This window comes from Lissotriton helveticus, chromosome 9, assembly GCF_964261635.1.
Source record: "Lissotriton helveticus chromosome 9, aLisHel1.1, whole genome shotgun sequence".
In the NCBI taxonomy this organism is placed as follows: domain Eukaryota; kingdom Metazoa; phylum Chordata; class Amphibia; order Caudata; family Salamandridae; genus Lissotriton; species Lissotriton helveticus.
This window is the reverse complement of record NC_136070.1, coordinates 935,050,518-935,071,518: the sequence shown is the minus strand read 5'-3', so window position 1 is coordinate 935,071,518 and position 21,001 is coordinate 935,050,518. Positions and strand designations below refer to the sequence as shown.

General features: G+C 48.5%; 1 protein-coding gene across 2 annotated transcripts in view; it reads left to right on the top strand.

Moving 5' to 3' along the window:
- PCBP4 (poly(rC) binding protein 4) overlaps positions 1 to 21,001 on the top strand; it is a 175,631-nt gene that overhangs the window by 115,089 nt on the left and 39,541 nt on the right. For both annotated transcript variants that reach the window (XM_078661160.1, XM_078661161.1), the window contains exons 3-7: positions 836 to 859; positions 946 to 978; positions 10,421 to 10,537; positions 17,827 to 17,958; positions 20,537 to 20,665. In XM_078661160.1, the coding sequence (XP_078517286.1) occupies positions 836 to 859; positions 946 to 978; positions 10,421 to 10,537; positions 17,827 to 17,958; positions 20,537 to 20,665 (435 nt within the window). The remainder of the gene's footprint in view (positions 1 to 835; positions 860 to 945; positions 979 to 10,420; positions 10,538 to 17,826; positions 17,959 to 20,536; positions 20,666 to 21,001) is intronic.

The following is a 21,001-nucleotide window of genomic DNA, read 5'->3' as shown; positions in this document are numbered from 1 at the left end:
GCTTTGGGGGCCTGGAATAGTCTGAATTGTCTCAGTTGTAGAGTCTGATGGTTAGTTGTTGTGTGGGTAATGTCATTGGCAGTGCTGGCAGGAACAATGGGTGGTGCAAGCTGCATTGGCCTCCTGACGATGGTCATGGCACTTATTTTTTAACAAATTAAGCACAGCATGGCGAAGGGAATATAATGTTCACCTCTAGAGGAGATGCCACCAGTACTAAGTAGAAGATTAAACGTCCCAGTGACTCAATGTTACCTTCACTGCTGTATGCAACCACAAGGCGAGAAAGGGTATGGACAATTAATATCGCCCCCCCTCCTATAGGTGGATCCTTCAGAGATCCAGGGTATATAACCAGCATAACGATGGAACTCTTTCCCGTACGGGTCAGTGACGTTTAAAAATAGATGTTTTTAGTTTTTTATTGAGTTTTAAAAAATAACAAAAATGCGTACATATCAGCATTAGTAAACAAACGGACATCAAATTACACAGAAAACCAATAGCTGCCCAGGTAGGGTCTTAAATCACTGAAATTAATCACTGCCCTCCCCATCTCGTAGCTCTCCCTTTTATAGCGGCGACATTAGGGACGCTAGCAGATCATCAGCACTGTTCAAGGCAGGCCTTTACATCAGCAATGATCCATTTCCCATCTTACTTTCGAGTACATGTTGGTGTATATCCCGAGTGGCAACTCATATCTCAAATAGGGATGCCGTTTTCTCACTTCTGCATTATAGTATCCAACCCATCCAACCCCCCCCCCCCCACCAGAAGAGCCAAGTACACCTATTTCTCTCTGTCTAATTTCTGTCTTTCTGTCTCTTTGCAGGAAGTGGGGAGCATCATTGGAAAGGTAATGTATTTTCTCTCAAGTAAGATTTCTAGATTGTTGGCCTCATCACAGTTTGATCAATTTCCTTTTCCTTTTAATTCTTTCAGAAAGGAGAAACGATCAAAGGAATCCGGGAACAAGTAAGAATACGTGTGGCTGTGCTTCTCTCTCCTCCTTCTGTGATGTCTGTTCTAGCCGCTTCATAACTCTTTCATGCCTCTCCCTTTCTCGTTTCGCTTCCTTCAATTCATTTCTATCTGTATCACTTGTGTGATCACCACCTTCTCTTCATCCACCTAGTTCCTTCATTCTTTTGTTCAAACCTTTTTCCATATAATACTATTAAAACGTCGGGCCTGATTTAGTTCTTGGTGGACAGGTTACTCCATAACAACAGTGACAGATATCATGTCTGTCGAAATATAACACCCCATTATATCCTATGGGTTTTTATATTTCGGCGGATGGGATATCTGTCATCGTTGTGACGGAGTAACCTGTCCGTCATATCTAGATCAGGCCCTTAGTTTTATTTAGCTCGTCATTAGTACCACAGTTTTTGCTGTTTGTAAGGGCTATAAAAGAACAGGTTCCATTATTACCTAATTTAATGGGACTAAATGTATCAACCTTGGACAGAAAAAAGGTTGTTATTTCCTCCTGGCAGTTTTTAAACAGGTGACTTTGAGTCACACCAGAGGTCAGCTGCAAGCTCCTAAGTAACCTTTGTCTCCCTGGATCCATCTCTATGGCTGTCTTTAGTTATTTTTTTCCTTCCTTACCATTTCCCATCTGCCTGTGGTACTAACCCTGGTGTAAGTTGCTCATCATTATCCTCTAGAGAGCGACATATTTTTGGAAGTATTGAATGTAAATTTTTCCACCGCTTCTCATCTGGGTAAATTTTGCTTCTATGTTTGGGGTCCTATCATTGTCGGGGAGAGTTTTCGCCTAAACTTGAAGCAAAGCAATGCCCGTTAGTTTAGTGATGTCATGATGTCATAGTCAGCAATAAGACTGACGATTCTACCCTCTGTCGTTTTCGGTGATCTCACATTTTGGCTCTTTGGTCTTAGATGTTTGAAATTTCTATCTGATTTCATTTTTGTGACTCGTCTGGCAAGGTAAACAGCATCCAAAGTGGGTCTGTGGTGACTGGGAAGGCAACTAGGATATATCTGCAACGGTATTAAAGCGGCAACGAGTTTCACTTAGAAATTTCATTTTGGTATTGCATGATAAATGTAAGAATCATTAGCATACATGGTTAGCTTTTTCTGCAGCTGTAAGTGCCAAGAATGTCCTAGGCAGACAGAAATTGACTGAAGGTATATGCAACTGATGATGGTTGCCATTGAAGGCACTTCAAAGCAAGGACAATCTAATGATTTGAAAAGGTTAAGCTGGTGAATTTCATGGTGTTGATGGTAGGAACTTTCGAGTTGACAGTGGGTTATAAGTTAGGCTGAATGCTTCCTGTGCTTTTAAAGGTGAGCTGGTTGCTGAGGGAGAGCGAGTGTCACATCACTTTAAAACTGGTGAGACACTCTTCCAGGTGTTGAATGCTTCAGTTTAAACAATGTTTTTAACATGCTGGTATCTTCCTATGAATAGGGTATTCAAGGGCTTTATTGTGGTAGCAATTTGCATTTATGAGGAATGGACAATAATTTCAGTTGGATCATTTTTAATTTTTAATTTTATTAGCATGGACGGCTTTGTCTTATGGTTGTTACTTTCTCAACCAATTTTGCTTCAGGTGTGATTTTGAGTGATCCAAGTGCAATGACCAGCCATTGCTGAGTTGGGTGTAGAAGCAATGAATAATAATAATAATACAGACACTTATAAAGCGTGACAGCTACCTCAAACAGAGGTGTCCTGGTGCTAAGCGGTCAGTAGTGCAACGCTGTACAGCTCATAAGGTACGGCCCTGGGGCCCTCAGTCTGCCCTAAAGAGCCAGGTTTTTACCATTTACCTAAAGAGAGTCTCTGTTTCTATGGTGCGGAAGTTACTCGTAGGGAGTTCCACAGATTTGCTGCACCGAGCGTAATAGATCTGCCGCCCCCCCCCCCCCCCCCATTCGAGCCTTATTGAAACGGCGAATGCACTGTAAATTTTGTGAATTGGACCTCAAGGGTCTAGACTGTTTATGTCCACGTAGTCTGTGTTTTTGGTAGCTGAGGCAGTTGCCATGCATGGCTTGGAACTGCCAACTGCCAACTGTGAAGATGGGGGCGTGGCTACGCAGGCGAACGCAATGGCCGCCTGATTGTAGAGCTCCGCCGAGCGGGAGAGAACCGGGGCCGTTCACGTGAGATCCGGCACTGCGCTGGGGTCGGGAAATGCCTGACACCGACCCCTAACACTACCTGATGCAGCTGACCGAGTTTGGTGGCCGGGGGACGGCGAGAACGGGCGGAACAGCGGAAGGGTGTTGAGGCCTGCTGTGCCTCGCGGGACGTTACTCTGCAGCGCCGGAGCGCCTGGTGAGTCTTTTTGGTGGCCTCTTTGTTGTCCCCCTCGGCCTTGGGGTCGCTGTTGGGCTCTCCCGGGCCTGCTGCTTTGCCCCGGTGGTCTCCGCTGGTAGAGGGGCGGTCCCTCGGTGCGCGACCGGCTCTTGCGGCCTGGTCCGGCCTTGGGAGCCGGGGCCTCGATTTTCGGAGACTGCCTGGGGCGTGCGGCGGCGGGCGGGGGGAGCGGGCGGCGGGCTCCGGGGTTGGGTGGGGGGTGACGGGGGGTGCGACTGACGAGCTCTGAGGCGCTCTTGGGAGGCTACGCATCGCTGCACTCGGTGGGGGCTCGTCACCTTTGCCCCCACCGCTAACGCGCACCCCAGACCCGCGTCTGTCCCCCAGCGGGCCCAGGAACTACACGCTCCCCAGCGCACATGCTGCTGCCACTGGCCACCATTGCCACACGTCTCTGAACACTTGCAGGTCCTGCGCTGGCTACATGACCTGTGTGACTTTGCCCAATTTTGCTTTTGGTGTCTCGTTGACCTGAGTGCCTGGTCCCCCTACTACGCTGCCATTTGCTGCCAGTCTTGGCGGAGTCCTGGTCCTCCCGGCTGCTGCTGAGTGATCGACGCGGCCATCTTCTGACCCTACTTACTACGAGGGACCTATAACGCTTTGCTTCATACGGGGTGGCCACCCCGACACAGAGGCCCCCTGATACTGCGTGACTCGGCCTCGGCGTCTCTGAGGCCCCTGCGGTGCGGGCCAGCCCTACAGCGAGGAGATATAGGGGGCCCCTGATCCATTGGTCCCGGCCTGAACGCCTTGCTGCTGGGGCGTCCTGGGACTGTGCTCGACACTCTGACTGGTTGCAGCTGTCTCTGGGTCCTGCGGTGCTAGTGACCTGCCCGCCACCATTTCCAACATGGTGAAGAAAGATGCCACCCAGAAGAGGCTTACCTTTGGTACGGCGTCCCTCCGTACGACTGCGGTTTCGCCTACATCTGCTGCGGACACCGGGGGCCAGGCGGCGGCGAAAGACACCGCTGGTATGGTCGCTGAGATGATGGGTGAGATGCGTGCTGGATTCAAGGCCTTGGACTCTCGCTTTGATACCCTCGAAAAGAAAATGGCGGACATGGGCGCGACGATTCAACTGCACGATAGGCACCTGGATTTGGCTGAATCCAGAGTCTCCGACATCGAGGATGGAGCTGCGTCGACGCTGAAAAGATTGGAGCGCGTGGAAAAGATCCTTAAAGACGTCGCAATTAAGAACGAAGATTTGGAAGCGCGCAGTAGGCCCAATAATATTCGAATAATTGGTGTGGCGGAGACGACGGCTACAGGACGCTTTGACACTTTTGTGGAACATCTCCTAATCGAACTTTTTGGTCGAGACACGTTCACAGCTGGCTTCGTAGTGGAGCGCGCACATAGATCGCTGGGGCCCCGGCCTAATCCAGGACTGCCGCCCGACCCATTATAGCCAGAATCATGAACTTCTGGGACAGGGACGCGGCGCTGAAGGCTGCCAGAGAGGCGGGCGAGGTTAGGTGGCAGGGAGATGTGCTTTCTTTCTACCCAGACTTCACAATCATGGTCCAAGATGCGCGCCGTAAGTACACTGGTGTCAAGGCTGCTTTGCGCAAACTGGGGTTACGTTACGGAATGCTGTACCCTGCCAGGCTCAGAGTGGACGTGCATGGCAAGTTTCGCATTTTTGACTCCCCTGCGGAGGCACAGGACTTTTGTCGAGCCTACAAAAACAGGGGGTCGCCTCGAAACTCAGGCGATGCCCAAAGATCTCCGCCACACACGGACTCGCAGGCTAGTGCTGACCTTTTTGCTGAAAGCGGACAGGGTTGACTTGTTTCCGCACTGTTTTTTCCATGACAGGCCATTTACTTCAGTATTACGCATCTCATGATGTTGCTAATTTTTGCAGTGTTTTACATACTTGTTGAGAATTGAATGTTGCCCCGGTTGCGGTTCTCGCATGGCGGAGCGTTGCCAACCCCCATGGCACGAGCCGTACTGTACTTTTCTCTTGCTGTGTCTTTACTTTTCAGGTACACTACTGGACATCTGTTTTTGTCTGTTGATAATGGTTTTCTTCCTCGGGTGGGAATAGCCTCCTAGGGCTTAAGGAGTGGCTGGGTGGGGGGAGGTTGGGGGGGGTTGTTTTATGCTATAGTTCTAATGCTTGTGGAAATGCACTGTTTTTCTCTATGAATGATGCCTGTTTTGCGGGAGGGAGGCGGCGGTTCTGCACACACATGTTTTACTATGATTCTTTCGGGTTTGAATGGCTAAGGTAGGCCAGCGGTCTGGTCCTTCCAGACTTACCCTCATGTCTTGGAATGTCCGAGGTTTAAATGACACGAGAAAGAGACGGCAGGTTTTAAACTATGCAGCGCGTCATGGGGTGGATGTGTTGTTTCTGCAGGAGACGCACTTGGTGAGGTCTGACTCCTCCTTTGCAAAAAGCTGGGGCATGCACAGGTTTTTCTCTAGCTATAGCAGATACGCGAGGGGGGTGGCGATACTGATACATAGGCGCGTCCCATTTTTGCACTCAGACAGTATATTGGATGAGGGTGGTAGATATGTTATAGTTACAGGGATACTTCTTGGCTTCAAGATCACCTTTGTTGGGGTATACGGTCCCAATTCAGATTCCCCTGCTTTCTTCCAGAGTCTCCAGGATGCTCTGCTACGATTGGACACTGATATGTTAGTGATAGGGGGCGACTTTAACCTGTTGATGACCCCTGCCAGAGACAGTACTTCCTCTTCCCCTGATAGTAAACCCCGCTCACGCGCTGTGCTGACAGATATGTGCACGCACTACCCACTAATTGACATCGAGGCACGTTTACACAACGCCTATATATACCCATCACTCTGGATATCACAACACTAGTACCAGAATCGACTATTGGCTTCTTTCCCCAGGGGTGGCCGGCTGGGTGGGGGATCATTCCCACGCACACTGTCTGATCACTCTCCCATTGTGCTAACACTCCTGGTTCCCAGACTGGGAGGATATGAGAAACAATGGCGCTTCCCTGGCAAGGCGTTAGCTGATCCGGTCTTCAAAGAAGACGTTCGTACTGCAATTGAGGAGTATTTTGAGCTCAACAAGGGCACAGTGGACACTTGGACTACATTGTGGGAGGGATTTAAGGCCACTATTAGAGGGGTTTGCATCAATAAACACGTAGGGGCCTTGCGCGATATCCGTGCCTCCCTGACACGTATCGAGACTGAAATTGCCACGCTGGACGTGGACGCGCTCACAGACACAGACGGTAAGATAGAGGCGAGAAGGCTGGAACTGCTGCAAGAGTTCAGGGACACAGCGGACCGGGAACTGACATATCTCTGCGCACAACACTCAGCTAGACAATACGGAGAGGGAGATAGGCCTGGCAAGCTCTTGGCCCAATTGCTCCGTCCTCCCCGCCAGGCTTCATACATCTCTGACATGGTGGATGACCTGGGTGTTCGTCATCAGACCACCCCTGCCATTTGCGATGCCTTCCTATCCTACTACAAAGAATTGTACACCTCCACTCTGACTGCTGACTGTCGCGACCCAGGCCCCTATATCAATGAGATCTCTATGGTATTCCTGGAAAAACATATGCAAGAATTTCTGGCGATGCCTATCGACCCGGACTGCGTTGTGGAAGCCATTGATGCATTGAAGGGCTCCTCGGCGCCGGGTCTAGATGGCTTTTCGGCCGACTTTTATAAAGAGTACAAGGAGGAACTGGTACCGCGCCTGATTGAGGTGTATGCGGAGGCGCTCGAAACGGGGAGTCTGCCTCCCACGCTACGGGAAGCAGTCATCATTTTACTTCCTAAACCGGGACGGGACCCCACGAGGTTTGGCTCGTATAGGCCCCTTTCCCTACTCAATCTTGACTACAAGATTTTGGCGAAAGTTCTTGCAACACGACTGTCTTTACTTATGGAATCTATCATTTCACCGGCCCAGTCTGGATTCGTCCCCCATAGATCCACCTCCTTTAATCTACGGACGCTGTTTTCTGTGCTCCACAGAATAGACCCAGGTACGCCGGCGGCTGCGGTGTTCTTGGATGCCGAGAAGGCTTTTGACTCCCTGGAGTGGTCGTTTTTTCTGTCGGTCATGAACCGAATGGGCATGCCGTCACTGTTTGTCTCCACGGTCGAGTTGCTTTATACCGCACCTAGAGCGCGGTTGCGCCTTAATGGCACGCTCGCTGATAGCTTCCCTCTTTCCCGGGGAACCAGACAGGGTTGCCCCCTGTCCCCCCTACTATATATCCATGGACCCTTTGGTACGACACTTTCAGGAGCGCCACCTACACCGCGGGCTCCAGTTTCGGACGGGTCCGGTACTCATCTCCCTCTATGCAGATGATACCATTCTATACGTCAGATCTCCGGAGACCAATCTGACGCCCTTGCTGCTAGAGGTGACGCGCTTTGGGGAGTACTCCGGCCTTCGTATTAATTGGCACAAATCCGACATCTTTCCACTCACCCCCTCCACAGCCCGCTGGGAATGTCCGTTCCCGCTTGAGTGGAATGCTGATTCGGTGAAATATCTGGGTATCCACATTCATCTGGACACGGTGTCCATGATTCGTATGAATTACGGCCGGGCGTTGGACTTTCTGGAGGATAATATAACGCGCTGGATTCGCCTCCCTCTATCGATGGCTGGCCGTATCGCCATAATCAAAATGATTATACTTCCCCGGTTTCTCTATTTATTTAACAACATACCGATCCCGCTCACTCAAATCTTCTTTACCCAACTCCGGTCTCTGTTGCTGCGATTGGTGTGGGGGGACAAGAACCCGAGAGTCTCGTGGCGCATCCTGACACTGCCTTATGAAAGAGGTGGCTTTGGAGTGCCAGACTTTTATCTTTACTACCTAGTCGCGCAATGCGCCTATGCACATCCTTGGTTCCATCCAGATGCTCGGATCCCATATCTAAGGCCTGAAGCGGACTTGGTACTACCGCTTGCCCTCAATTCAATATTGCCCAAAGGCTTACCCCGAGACCCGCTAGACATACAGACGGTGTCCACTACATCGTGGGCTTGGATGCAACTACGTAGACTGCTCCAGTTAGACGTGTTGTACTCTCCGGCCCTTCCACTACCGAACCCACACTGGCTCCCCATCACCGCGGAGACAGTGGTCCGCAAAACGTTGTCCAAATACCAGCTCGCCACAATAGGAGACCTATTCCCAGACGGACATGTTTTTTCGTTGTCCGAGGATCCGTGTTTCACGGACCGGACGTTTATGGATTCATTTGTCCTGACCAGAGTGCGATCCATGCTTAGAGCGCAGTTTTCCTCGTTCCCACTACCGCCAGATGACATGGCTGCGCTAACTTTTCTACTCCAGTCACAAACAGGAGCCCATATAGTTTCCAGGTTGTATGGACTCTGTATGGCGGCCCTTCCTGCTTCGGACGCGAGGGTCCGGGCGGCATGGGAAGCTGATCTGGGTGTTCCTATCACGGACGTCCAATGGACTGCCTGTTGCCGCGCCACTAAGGAGGTATCCGTCAACAGTAGACATAAGCTAATACATTTTAAATTTTTGAGGCGCCTATACTTCACGCCAGCGCTGGCCCACAAAATCGACCCAGCCAGACCTCATAATTGCCCTAAATGCAAAGCCCCACATGCCGATTTTGCGCATCTTACATGGACTTGTCCAAAACTACACAACTACTGGCTACAGGTACACTGCATCTTGGGCGACATTTTAGAGTGCGAACTGCAGCCCAGGCCAGAATTTGCGCTGCTTGGGTATGTCGCTGAGTTCCCCCGTGCCACGCGGAAACTTGCTGCCATAGGTTTCTTGCTGGCAAAACGGGAAATAGCTTTACTCTGGGGGTCCAGAAGAATCCTCGATTCCAAGACATGGTTGCGTAGCCTTGCCCAATGCAATACCAATAGTGTGGAATACTCCACGCAGGTCCCAACTGCTTCACGCCCGATAGACATCTGGGGCCCATATCGACAGTATGTTAGCAAGATAACGCGAGATACGCACTCCCAAGCTGCTAGTTCTATTGTCCCGGAAGGAGTTGGCTAGATTGTTCTAGTGGGACAACCGAGCGCTGACTATTGCGTTCTGAAGGGCTTAGCGTGTACACACTGTTGGAAAGGGGTAGACGTGAGCTGCTGGTTCTGAGCTGTGTGCTGGTTGGGTACAGGTTGTTTTCCTCCTCCGTTTCATTGCCTGCTTTGCCCCGTTTGGACACGTTGCATTAACCAAGTCTTTTCATTTGTCGTCCCATCAACCCTCATCTGCCTATGCCAATGTTGCTGCCACCTTGCTCATGATAGATGTGTTGCTTGTCGCTCTCTCTGTCGCGAAGGCTCATTCATTTTCGTTATGTTTGAAAAAGGTTATATCTCTTTGTATCAACTTTTCACACGTGAGCTTTTCATTACGATCTAGAAAACGGAAAATCAGAGTTCTAGAATGTTTTGCGATGCTTGTAATATTATTGGTCTCGCCCTTCACTTACTTATCTTGTATAATGACCACTTACGTTTTCATTGTAATCAGTTTACTGTGTGATTGTATGCTTGCACGGACCAATCTGATGCTAATAAAGAGATTTAAAAAAAAACTAAAAAAAAACTGCCAACTGTGAAGATGACATGACAATCAGAACAAACAAAAAATTAATTCGAGAAGCCTTAAAAAATGTGTGAGCCTGAAACGTGTGTCAGCTATAAGTATTTTTTAATCACGAACAATAAAGACACGATGAAATGAACAAATTTGACTTCAATGTGTAACATGTACTTCTAGCTTGGGAACATTTCTAGTAGAGATAGTTAGATGGAATGGTTTCAAGAAGGCAGTGAGTTTAATTTCTTTTTATCTTGAAGTGAGTTTACATATGAAAGTGATGATCTTTGAAACTTCAGTGGGAAGAGAAGCAAGGTGAGGGATGGAAAAAATAACGCCTGATAGTATTAGGTGTCTGAACCCATTCTTCTACAATTCCTCTCTTGCTGATTGAGTGGCAGGAACTGTTGCTAAGGCTGTCACTGCACCGCCTCCAACTTTCCCTTGTTTGTTTCAGAGCAGTGCACGGGTCTCCATCTCTGAGGGTCCATCTCCTTCCAGGATCACCACCATCACTGGACCCACTGACGCTGTCTTTGAAGCTGTCTCAATGATCACCTTCAAACTCACAGAGGTAAAGCGTAATTCACATGTGGGGGATGGGGAATGCTTGTCGCAGAACCTTGATGGGTGGAATCACATATATCTGAAAAACACACCTAGCAGTAGGCACCCAACAATGTATCTCTCTTTCCTCTCTCCCTCTGTGGCACTTGAAGATATTTTAACACATCTCTCTGAATTGAACTGAATTAGATTCGATTGAATTGAATTGAAATTAACTGAATTGGGTAATTCCCACTGTAAACTGCATCACCCCTCCCTGCTGTCAAACTATGAACAGGCATTTAGATGTTTGGTCATGAAGAAGTATATTTTTAGGCTTTGTAGGTGGAGAACTGATTCTCAGTTTAGCAGAGGGATTCTGAGAGGGCACTCAGGGGTCAAGACCCCATGAAAGAGGCCTAAGGTGGGCCTTTGGTCTGTGGTAAGGTAATTCACTGCAGGGACTGTTGGTAAGTGAGAGTTGTAGGGTAATACAGGAAATATAGCGGTTAATCTGACACACCTGCTGCCTAAATAAGTATCAAAAGAAACTTAACCCTGGCCCTAAGTAGCCCCTGGCCAATCATTCAGCAGAGCTCCCTCGATCTCCCTTTCACTACTATTGTAGTTCTGAAGCGTTCTCATCCTTGGACTCTGTCATCACACCTCCTCATTTGTACAATTCTTGGGTGACACAGCAGCTAGGTATGCGCTCTACAAATACTGGAGCAGGCACACATTCAGGCAAGATGAGTTATAGGCTCTGCGTACAGGGATGAACACTTCACATTGGGACTCTGTTTCTTTATAGTTTACATTTTTTTATTGAGTCTAACCAAAAGGTACAACAATCTTCCCACCTACAACCTCTGGCCGGTGAGGAATAATAAACAAACTAAAACAGGCAAGCCAATCAAACTGAAACCTGGAGGGAAGGAGTCTGAAAAAGGGAGGTGGGGAGTCAATAAGGGTAGTGTAAGGGAATGACATCTGTCAGAGAGCGATGGATACAATCACAAAATGAGGAGCGGGGTAGGAGAGGACGAAGGGTATCCAGTCACGCGGTGGGTCAGCCAGGCATGTGCTTGTGGTGTGTCAGATAAAGAACACGCAGATACGTTAGGTAGATCAATTCTTAGAGTTAGTCCGGAAGGTATCTTATGCAGGTCCACCATGTCTTATCAAACTTCAGTAGCTAGTATTCATGGCCACTGTCAGTTTCTCCATACCCATTAGTTCCAACAGTTTATGCAGCCAATTCAGATTCATTGAGATTTTGTCTGAGCTCCATCAAGAGAGCAGGAGTTTCTTGGCCGCTCCAAGCATCAAGGTGATGGCGCGTCCATTTGTGGATTTTTGGGGCTATGTCAGAGTGTTCGGAAGGCCCAGTAGCATTTAGCTCAGGAATCTAGAGATATCTGTACGATATGTTTCGCTTACTGCTGCCAGGACCTCTGTCCAGAAATGTCTTATTTTGGGGCAATGCCAAAGGAGGTGCTTAAGAGTACCAATTTTACTGCAGGATCACCAGCAGGAATCTCTCATCCTTTGGGACCCTTGGCTGGTGTATAGTACCAATAAAAGTATTTCTTTGCTAGAGGTGCTGCGGACAGAGGCACAGTGGGGGATATCACTCCACTCTTTAGCGGTAAATGTGCGCACTCACTCCTCTTCCCATCATCACTGTGCAGGCATTTTAAAGGGTGCCTGGGATGTGTTAAGAAATGTGTATAAGTCAGAGAGTAGACCTGTGTCAGAAGAGTGGGTGAGAAGCCCCATTTTTCAAAGTGGGTAAGAGGCCTACCAGCATGGGAGCGGACCTGAAGGTGGGAGTGTCGGATAGCAGTATACTGCCAGTGGGCGGGAGACAATGCGCTGCTTGGATTTGAGTAAAGTCCATGAGGCCATCCATGTCAAAGAAGTCACCCACCCTTTTGTAGATGGCTTCCTACCAGTGTGTGAACTCGGAGCCGCACAACGCGGGGGAAGAGGAATCTGGGTGGGTAGCGTATAATAGGTGCCTGTGGTGAAATGGGGGTAGACAGTTTCCGTTGGACTTGCACCCTGTGGCAAACTCCCATCATAGTTCAGACTACTGGTGAAACATAGACCCCTACTGGCCGGTGGTGTTTCTGAAGCCAGGGCACCTTCCAAATATGGATGCTGGCCACCGCTTGGTCTATGTCTGTACTAGGTCTAGACCATTCCACCATGTAGTGCAGCTGTTCTGCCTGATAATAGCACAGTAGATGTGGAACTTCCAGCCCACCCTCAGACTGAGGCAAATAAGCCTGCTTCTTCACCACACATACCTTCTTTCCCTCGCAAATAAAGTCTTCAAGGAGGCATTGTAACTTATCGAGTACATGTGGTGGGGGTTGGAGTGGCAACATTTGCATAACGTAAAGGATCTTTAGTAAGAGTGTCATTATAACAGTAGCTAGGCGCTCAAACCAGGAGAGGCCATGTCCCTTCCACTTGGAGAGGTCAGAGCAGGCAGTTGCCATCAGCGCAGCATAATTGCGTTCAGCGGTACACCCAGGTGTGGGGTGAATTTGTAAGCCCAAGTACCCTATGCCTTGTCAGGCCCAGATGAATGGGAAGTGACTTTCAAGCAGTCTGGGGTGGCAAGAACACGGCCTATGGCATCCTTAATAAAGGCTTCTTGGTGGTCATTTGAGGCATAGAGGTTATCCAGCATAAACATGTGGCCATTGGGATCTATTCGCATCAAGAGGAGTCTACCAGGTAGTTCTGTATGAGGGTGTGTCATCTTCCTTGGGAAATGTGTAGCTAAAAGAAACACCACCCGCCCTCTTTCCATGGCCCAAAGAAAAGTATTGAAGGTCAAACCATCGGGAATGCAGGAGTCACCATAAAGCCTTAAGGAGGTGGGTTTCTTGGATAAGGCAAACTTCGCATTCAGCATCCCTAAGGAAGGATAGCAGCACCAGGCATTTTACTGGGCATTGAGGCCACCGAACATTCAAGCTAAGTATGTTAATCATAGGCAGGCGTGTTTCAGGGAGCCATATAAATCAGGTGGGGGGCCTGGCAGCAAACCTGTATCCCCAAGAGGTTTGTCTTGATGGTGGTGCCCAAGGAGTATGTGCATTGGTATAAGATGTCGGGTGGGGGGAGGAAAGAACAATAAGCAATACACCAAATGAGTTCCCCACCTGGGAACATGGTATACCAAAACCTGAGGATCCATGTCATTGGCGACAAACCGTGGCAGTCCTCCAGTTCATTTTAGCATGGGAGTCCCGTTGCCAAAAGGTTACAAAAACAGAGGATTCGGGCCGGTCCTCCGAGCCGTTGCAGGCATTAAACAACAGGGGCTGTGGCTTCTAAACAAGTCGAAGCCATCGCTTGCCGTCGCATCAGCATATAGGCATCTGTAAAAGTCCCAGAAATTCAATGTTCGCTGTCGGGATCCAATGCACTATTGCGGTGTGTTAATTGGCGTAGCAATGCTGCCCTTTCCTTTTGGCTTTCCTTCTCCGTAGGTTTATGAACCAGCTTCTTCGATGGGTGGAAACATCGACGCATCCCTGCAGGAGAGGGTGTTGGGCGTTGAAATGGCAATTGAGTGCCCTGGAGGGCAGCCATATCCAGTAGGGAATGGGCCTCATCTAGGGTCCGGACACTCCTGGTCTCATTGTCCAAGACAAATTGGAGCCGAAAGGGGTGCCCCCACCTGAACTTGATCCCGATGTTGCGGATAAAGTTGGTCAGATGTTGAAGAGATCAACGACGTTGGAGTGTTATTGGGGAAAGATCCTGGTAGAGCCTAACCATGGTGCCTTCAAAGTCGATTACATTTCTATCCCGTACATCAGACACAATGGCTTCCTTCTATCTGTAGTAGTACAGACATTTGAGGATATTTTGTGGTTGTCCTGGGGAGTGGACAGGCCATCCAGCTCTATGGGTACGGTCAAGGATAATCGTCTGGTCTACAAGTACTAGGGCCACAAGACGAAACAGGAGAATGACATAGTCCTCCAGGTTTCCAGATACAGCCTGCAAAGGGGCTCCTCATATACGAATGGTGGAACATCTAGATCTGTTTTCTAGATCTTCTAGTTGATAATGGAGCTCTAAATTATTTTCCCGCAGTTCAATAAGTTCTAGACAGTGGCCATCCAGTGCTTACTCTTGGGAGTTGATTGTTTGTTCCAAGGACTCGACACGCTGACCATTTCGCCTAAGTTCCATCTGATATCCTTCATGCCCACCATTATGTAATTCTTGAGTGCCACGATGCCATCCTGGACAGTCCCGAAGATTGTCTCCAGGATCCCCCTTGTGACTGGTGCGTCTTCATTTTATGAGCCTCTTGCAGCCACCTCTGCGGGTGGGGGTGTGAACGAGAGTGCTTCCCCACGCTGGTCGAGCTTCTTTGACAGGGTTTGATGAACATATCTTAAAGAGTGGCATCCTTTTTGGTGTTGTGCTGTGAGGACTTTGCTGTGCCATGAGTCAACTCCGGAGATGGAAGGCCCGAGGAGAACACTCCAGGACGAGGAGTCTCCCCCTATTAGAATGCCCACGCAGTATTGTCTGGTTCGGGAAGGTATGGGCAGGAATGTAGCAGTGCACAGGATGATGATATCCTAGAGGTGCATTACCGTGAAGGCCCAGGTGCCCGCAGGAATGCTGGGCGAGCACTTCCGTCAGCAGGGTGAGGTATGAACAGTAAGGCCGAAAGAAACAGCATCATGGTGGCCCCAAGTATTGCAGAACAGGCAGCAAGGGTAGTATGCAGACAGAGAATAGGAGGCTCGCGTGCACTATGGGGCGTCCCCGGATAGGCCGGCTGAGCTTATCAATATCCTCAAAATGTCCGGGCATCTAGGTCCGCTCCTGGTGCTCACGGTTTGTCTGGTGGAGAAAAACAGGCTTTACCATTGGGGGGGCGCAGGCCACATCAGTAGCACCCCCGCTGGGAGGGACTGCACAGGCATGGTGACTTAGGCTGTCTGAGAGTCGATTGCGGATCATGCTGCATCTGCCACATACCTCTGGTCTCATGGGCCCGTCTTCAAAGACATGTGCAGTTCCGAGGTGCTGCGTCTGATGGTCTGCGCTGGTCTGGCCATCACCCAGTGTGCTGCATGAAGCAGCACACATGAAAGTTACAAAATGGCATTTTAGGATTGTTTATGTGCAGGAAGGGACACTTTCCTACACATAACCAATCCTCCCCTGCACACAGACACCCTTGCACTATGGTACACCTCAAAGAGGGGCACTTTGGCGGAGATCTTTTGTATCCAACTGCCCTATGGTGAAGTGTGGGTGTGTGGGCGGGGAGGCAACTGAGCCTGAGGTGAAGGTTAAAATGCAGTAAGAGGTACCGGAAACAATTTTATTCTGGTGGTCCCCCTATTGCAGTTAAAATCGTGAAAGTAAGCTCACTCAGTGTCACCTCGTTAGGTAGAGTGACCTATGTGGAGCTCTGAAAAACAACAAGTGGTCAACATGTTTCTCGCAAATGGATTACTATCCTGCGATTCATCAGGACCTTAAAAAGTGAAAAATAAAGAAGAAAATTAACTCAATAACATGCTAGTGTCATGTATATGGTGTGGTATGGGTATACAGTTTACCTCCATGGAAAGTCCTATGCCTAGGGGTTAAGGGCTAAATACCACATGAGTGATCGGCGGTTCAGTACATCGGGGGAAGCCTTCAGACTTGGCTTACTCTGCCCGTGTCCGCGAGGGATCACCTACCCATCTCCGCCGAGCCCGGATAGTAGCTATTTCAAGCCAGCCATCCAAAAGGGCGGAAATCAGAAATTTCCTTCCAGTACCAAATTCCCATCATTTGCTTTGATCTATAATTCCTACCCTTGGACTTAGTACTGTTGAATACTGGCTGAATATGCCTCATTTTACCCTGGGGTTATCTCATATTAGAAGTAATCTCAGGGGAAGCTATACCAAAGAGTGAGATTTCATTCCAAGTATTTCTCCTGACAATTCTTTTGTTGATTTGGAAGCATTTTTGAAGTGTGTCATACATATATGGTGCATGGAGCTAAACAAAATAAATGTGTTGTGAGATGTGAAGCAGTTTACATGTATTGGTGAAATAGCCAAGCCTTGAAAAATGTCTGCAGTGCATTAGGTGCAGAATTTCCCAAAAGGAAAGCAGGAGAATATTCCAAAGCAGTGGCAGTGGTGTAACACTACGCCCATGGTGCGGGGGGGCCCTGAGCTGCTGGGGGCCCCCTCAACACAGTGCTCTGGCCTGAGAGCTCCGGATTAAATCTGGAGTTGGCCCTTCCATGTACCTTGAAGGGGGCCCCTCAACTTTTTTTTACGCCAGTGAGCAGTGGTGTAGCTAAGGGGGGGTCAGTGCTCCCCAGAGGCACAAGTTATGGCCGCTATTACCTGTCACCTCAGGCGGCAACAGCAAGCCCCCCCACCCCGCTCCTCAATGCGTTTGCTGCAGGGCGGCAAACGGAGAAAATGTGCCAGCGCAACCCCCCGCTCTTCACTGCGTCTGCCGCTGGGCGGAAAACACAGGGACCGCCATGGGCTGCCAGAGGGCTAGCTACGCCACTGTTCCTAAGTAAAAGCGGGAGAGCTCAGAAAGCATATCCACCTTTTTCCATGCTTTGACACTTCAAAACCAAGAGAGTCCACTAGTTAGGTGAGCGGAGTGGATGTTTGGGGACATAATTGTGTTAACATTTAAGAAACAGAGCCAGCGGTGGGTGATGCACATAGCCTTGACGATTGACCGTGCTCTAATGGGCATACAATTTTTTTTTTTTTTTGAATGACAGAATTTAGAAACGTGGCACATTAGTATGGCTGCTGCATTTTGAATAATCTGAATCCAGCCCCTCAAAATCTTAGTTAGACTAGTAAAGCAGATTTCCATAAAGAGGCAGGAACCTATGAATGCATCGCTGCAGTGAGAGGGCCCTCTGGTTTGCGTAAGGTAAGACCTCTTGAGCGGCCGTAGTTAAAAAAAACAGTCACCTAATACGTACCTTGACTTTATAGATATCTTCAAGGTATGTAGATGTGGAGTTAAGAACAATAAATCTGTGCTTAACTATATGCACTCACATTCTCAATACTTTGGTCCTTGATATTTTGACAGCAGCAACATGATGTTTCTGTAGTCAAGATTTCAACATACAACTTCTAGCATTGCCAAAACCAATACCCTCTGTTGTTAGGGTGTCCATTTCCTGAGAAAGGGCAAATATGGTGTCAAAGTGGAGCCACCTCTTGATAGGCTCATGTGTTGTTTCAGTGGTAGGTTAACAATCTCCTGCTCCTTCTGTTTCAGGATATTAGTCATGTAAATGATAATGGCACAGAGAGTGTTACACCGTCAGCAACTCTAAGGTTGGTTGTACGCTCCAGCCAATGTGGCTCCATCATTGGAAAAGCTGGTTCGAGGATCAAGGAGATACGAGAGGTGAGTTGTTGATGCAGGTTGTGGTTTGCTTGAGAGTACTAATGAAGTAAAGCTCTGTTTATTTGAGTAAATTTGAAGATAGAGTGGGGATACCTGAACCAAAAATGATTGAATGTAGAAAGATTTTTTTAACATATAGATTGGTGGGTGCTAAAACAGCCTCCTGGCAAATATGTTGGGATCAGGTTCTTTGTAATAGTTATTCAGGGTATGAGGCAGAGAGCGATATTTAACTTTAGGAATTGACAAATGGAATTGTAGCAGAATGAGGAAGGTTGGGGAGAACAAAAAAAGCTAGGAAAAGTGCCTGGCAGATGGTATCTGACTTCAATTTCTGTTTCTTGTCTCACCACAGTGCACCCCTCTCAATTCAGGTAACTCTTGTGCTGGCTAATCCGAACGATTTCCTCCCATTCCAATCATCTCTCAGTGCTCTCTAACCACAGAGTGTCCCAACCAAACCAAGCCTTTCCCAGTGCCATCTAATCCCAGAGTGTACCAGCCTCTCCAACCATCTCCCTGTGCAGCCTAACCACTCAGTTTCCTATCCACCCCACGCACCTTTGAGTGCTCTCTAACTAGAGTGTTCCAACCACTCCAAGCATCTCTTAGTGTTTTCTAACCACCCAGTGTCCCAGTCACTGAAACATCTCCTAGTTCTGTCTGCCCAGAGAGTGTCCCAACTGCTTCCAGACACTTTAGTCTTGCTCAACCACATGGCGGCCCGAATGCTCCCAGTATCTATTTGCCGTACCTAAACTCAGACCATGTAATCCATTTTATATATTGTTTACACAGAATGTCTCAATTACTCTCCGCTTTTTTTTAAGTACGATCTAAGCATGGAGTCACTCAACTACTCCCATCTATTCCTTATTGGTTTCTACTCACAGTGTGTCTCAATGACAAGAGTCTCTCAGTTTGTTTGATACCAGATAATCCCAACACATCCAAGGATCTCTTAATGCTGTTTAAGTACAGCATTATCCCAGGCATCCCAATCCATACAGTCTAAACAAAATCCAGTGGTGCTGTCAAGAATAGCATTCAATCAGTCAGCATTTGAGTGCTGAGGATGCTGTGTCTCAGTTAAAAAGCCATGTCTTGAGTTTCTTTCTGAAGTCCGCCAGGGAGGGTGCTGTTCAGAGGTGGAGGGGCTGGTCATTTCAGGTCTTGGCAGCGATGAAAGAAAAGAAGTGGCCTCCGCTGCAGCTGTGATAGATGCGGGCGAGGGAGGCGGAGTGCAGGTGTCTTGTGGGTAGGTGGAAGTTCAGTTGGTGGTCGATATATGATGGTCCTTGATCATTGAGAGCTCTGTATGCGTGTGTTAGGAACTTGAACTGGCATCTTCTCCTGGACGGGGAGTCAGTCGAAGTTTCTGAGGTGAGGAGTGATGTGAGTCCATTTGGGGAGGTCTAGGATGAGTCAGGCTGTGCGGTTCTGTATAGTCTAAAGCCTTTTGAGTGGGTGGAGTTTCTGGAGTAGAGAGCATTGCCATAGTCAAGGCAGCGGGTAACAAGGGCTTGCATGATGGTCTTTCTGGTGTCGATGGGGATCCATCTGAAGAGTCTGCGGAGCAAGCGAAGGGTGTGGAAGCAGGAGGAAGCAACTGTATTGACTTATCTTTTCATGGTCAGTGGCTGTCGAGGATGATGCCGAAGTTGTGTGCATGGTCTGTCGGTGTGGGTGTTGGTCAGAGTTCTGCAGGCCACCAGCTGTGGTCCCTTACGGAGGTGTTCTTCCCGAAGATCAGTACTTCTGTTTTGTCGGTGTTCAGTATGGGGCAGCTGTCTCTCATCCATTTGCCTACATTGGTCATGGTGTTGTAGAAGTTTGTTTTTGCATTGGAGGGGTCCTCGGTGAGTGAGAGGATTAGCTGAGTGTCATTTGCTTAGGAAATTATTTTGAGTCCATGGGATCTGGCGACGTCTGCAAGGGGGCTCATGCAGATGTTGCACAGTGTGGTGCTGAATATGATCCTTGGGATATGCCGCAAATTATGTTCTTTGGTGCAGAGATGGAGCAGGGATTCCGATGCTCTGAGTTCGTCTTGAAAAGAAAGAGATGATCCACTTGGGGGCATTCTGCTGTGTGCTGATGTTGTGGAGACTGTCGAAGAGGGTATGGTGGGAGACCGTATTGAACACAGTAGAGCGGTCGAGGAGAATCAGGGTCATTCTTTCTCCGCTATCAAGTAGTGTTCGCATGACGTCTGTGGCGGTGATCATTGTGGTCTCACCAACATTACATTGCATTGCATTGCTCCACCTCTCACCAACTTTCAATGATGTTTCACCACAGCAAATGTCTCTCTATGCATGCCTCAGTGGTAACTCAAAACAAAATGACCCTCACATTCAAGGCATTTCATAGAAAATCCCTGCTTTCCAAAATTCCTTAAACACAGCACGTCTTACTTTGCTCATTTCATGCTTAGCTGCTGCAAAAGAAGGAAAGGATGGAAAGATGCAGAGAACTAGCATTTCCCCGCGGATAATTTCTGCTGTGACCTTTCTTTTCAATTTGCATACTTTTTCTAACAGATTCTTTAAGATCATGTTTCTTTTCTTCTCTTTAGAGCACTGGAGCCCAAGTCCAGGTGGCAGGAGAGATGCTTCCCAACTCTACGGAGAGATCTGTCACTCTCACCGGCACACCGGAGGCGGTCATCGAGAGTGTCAAACAAATCAGTTATGTGATACTAGAGGTGCATATCTTCTCCCCTTTTATCTTTTGCTTCATCAATATGCAATTCACTGTGGTGATAAAATCCACCATCTCTCCAAACAACCCTCCTCCAGACACCCACACATGTACATCTAGGCCCTCAGTTGATAACTCTAGTATAATATCAATAACATGATCATGTACCACTGTTCCCACCACCCACGTATGCTGGCCTTCAGCCATACTGATTTCTGCGAAAATCCAAAGCAATGATGTGACAATCCTGTCCCCCCAGGGTGGTAAAAAATACCAATGCATTTAAAAAGTGGCCTTGCAGTGTCCCAGATTGAAAACTGTGCACTCATCCATGATGCTG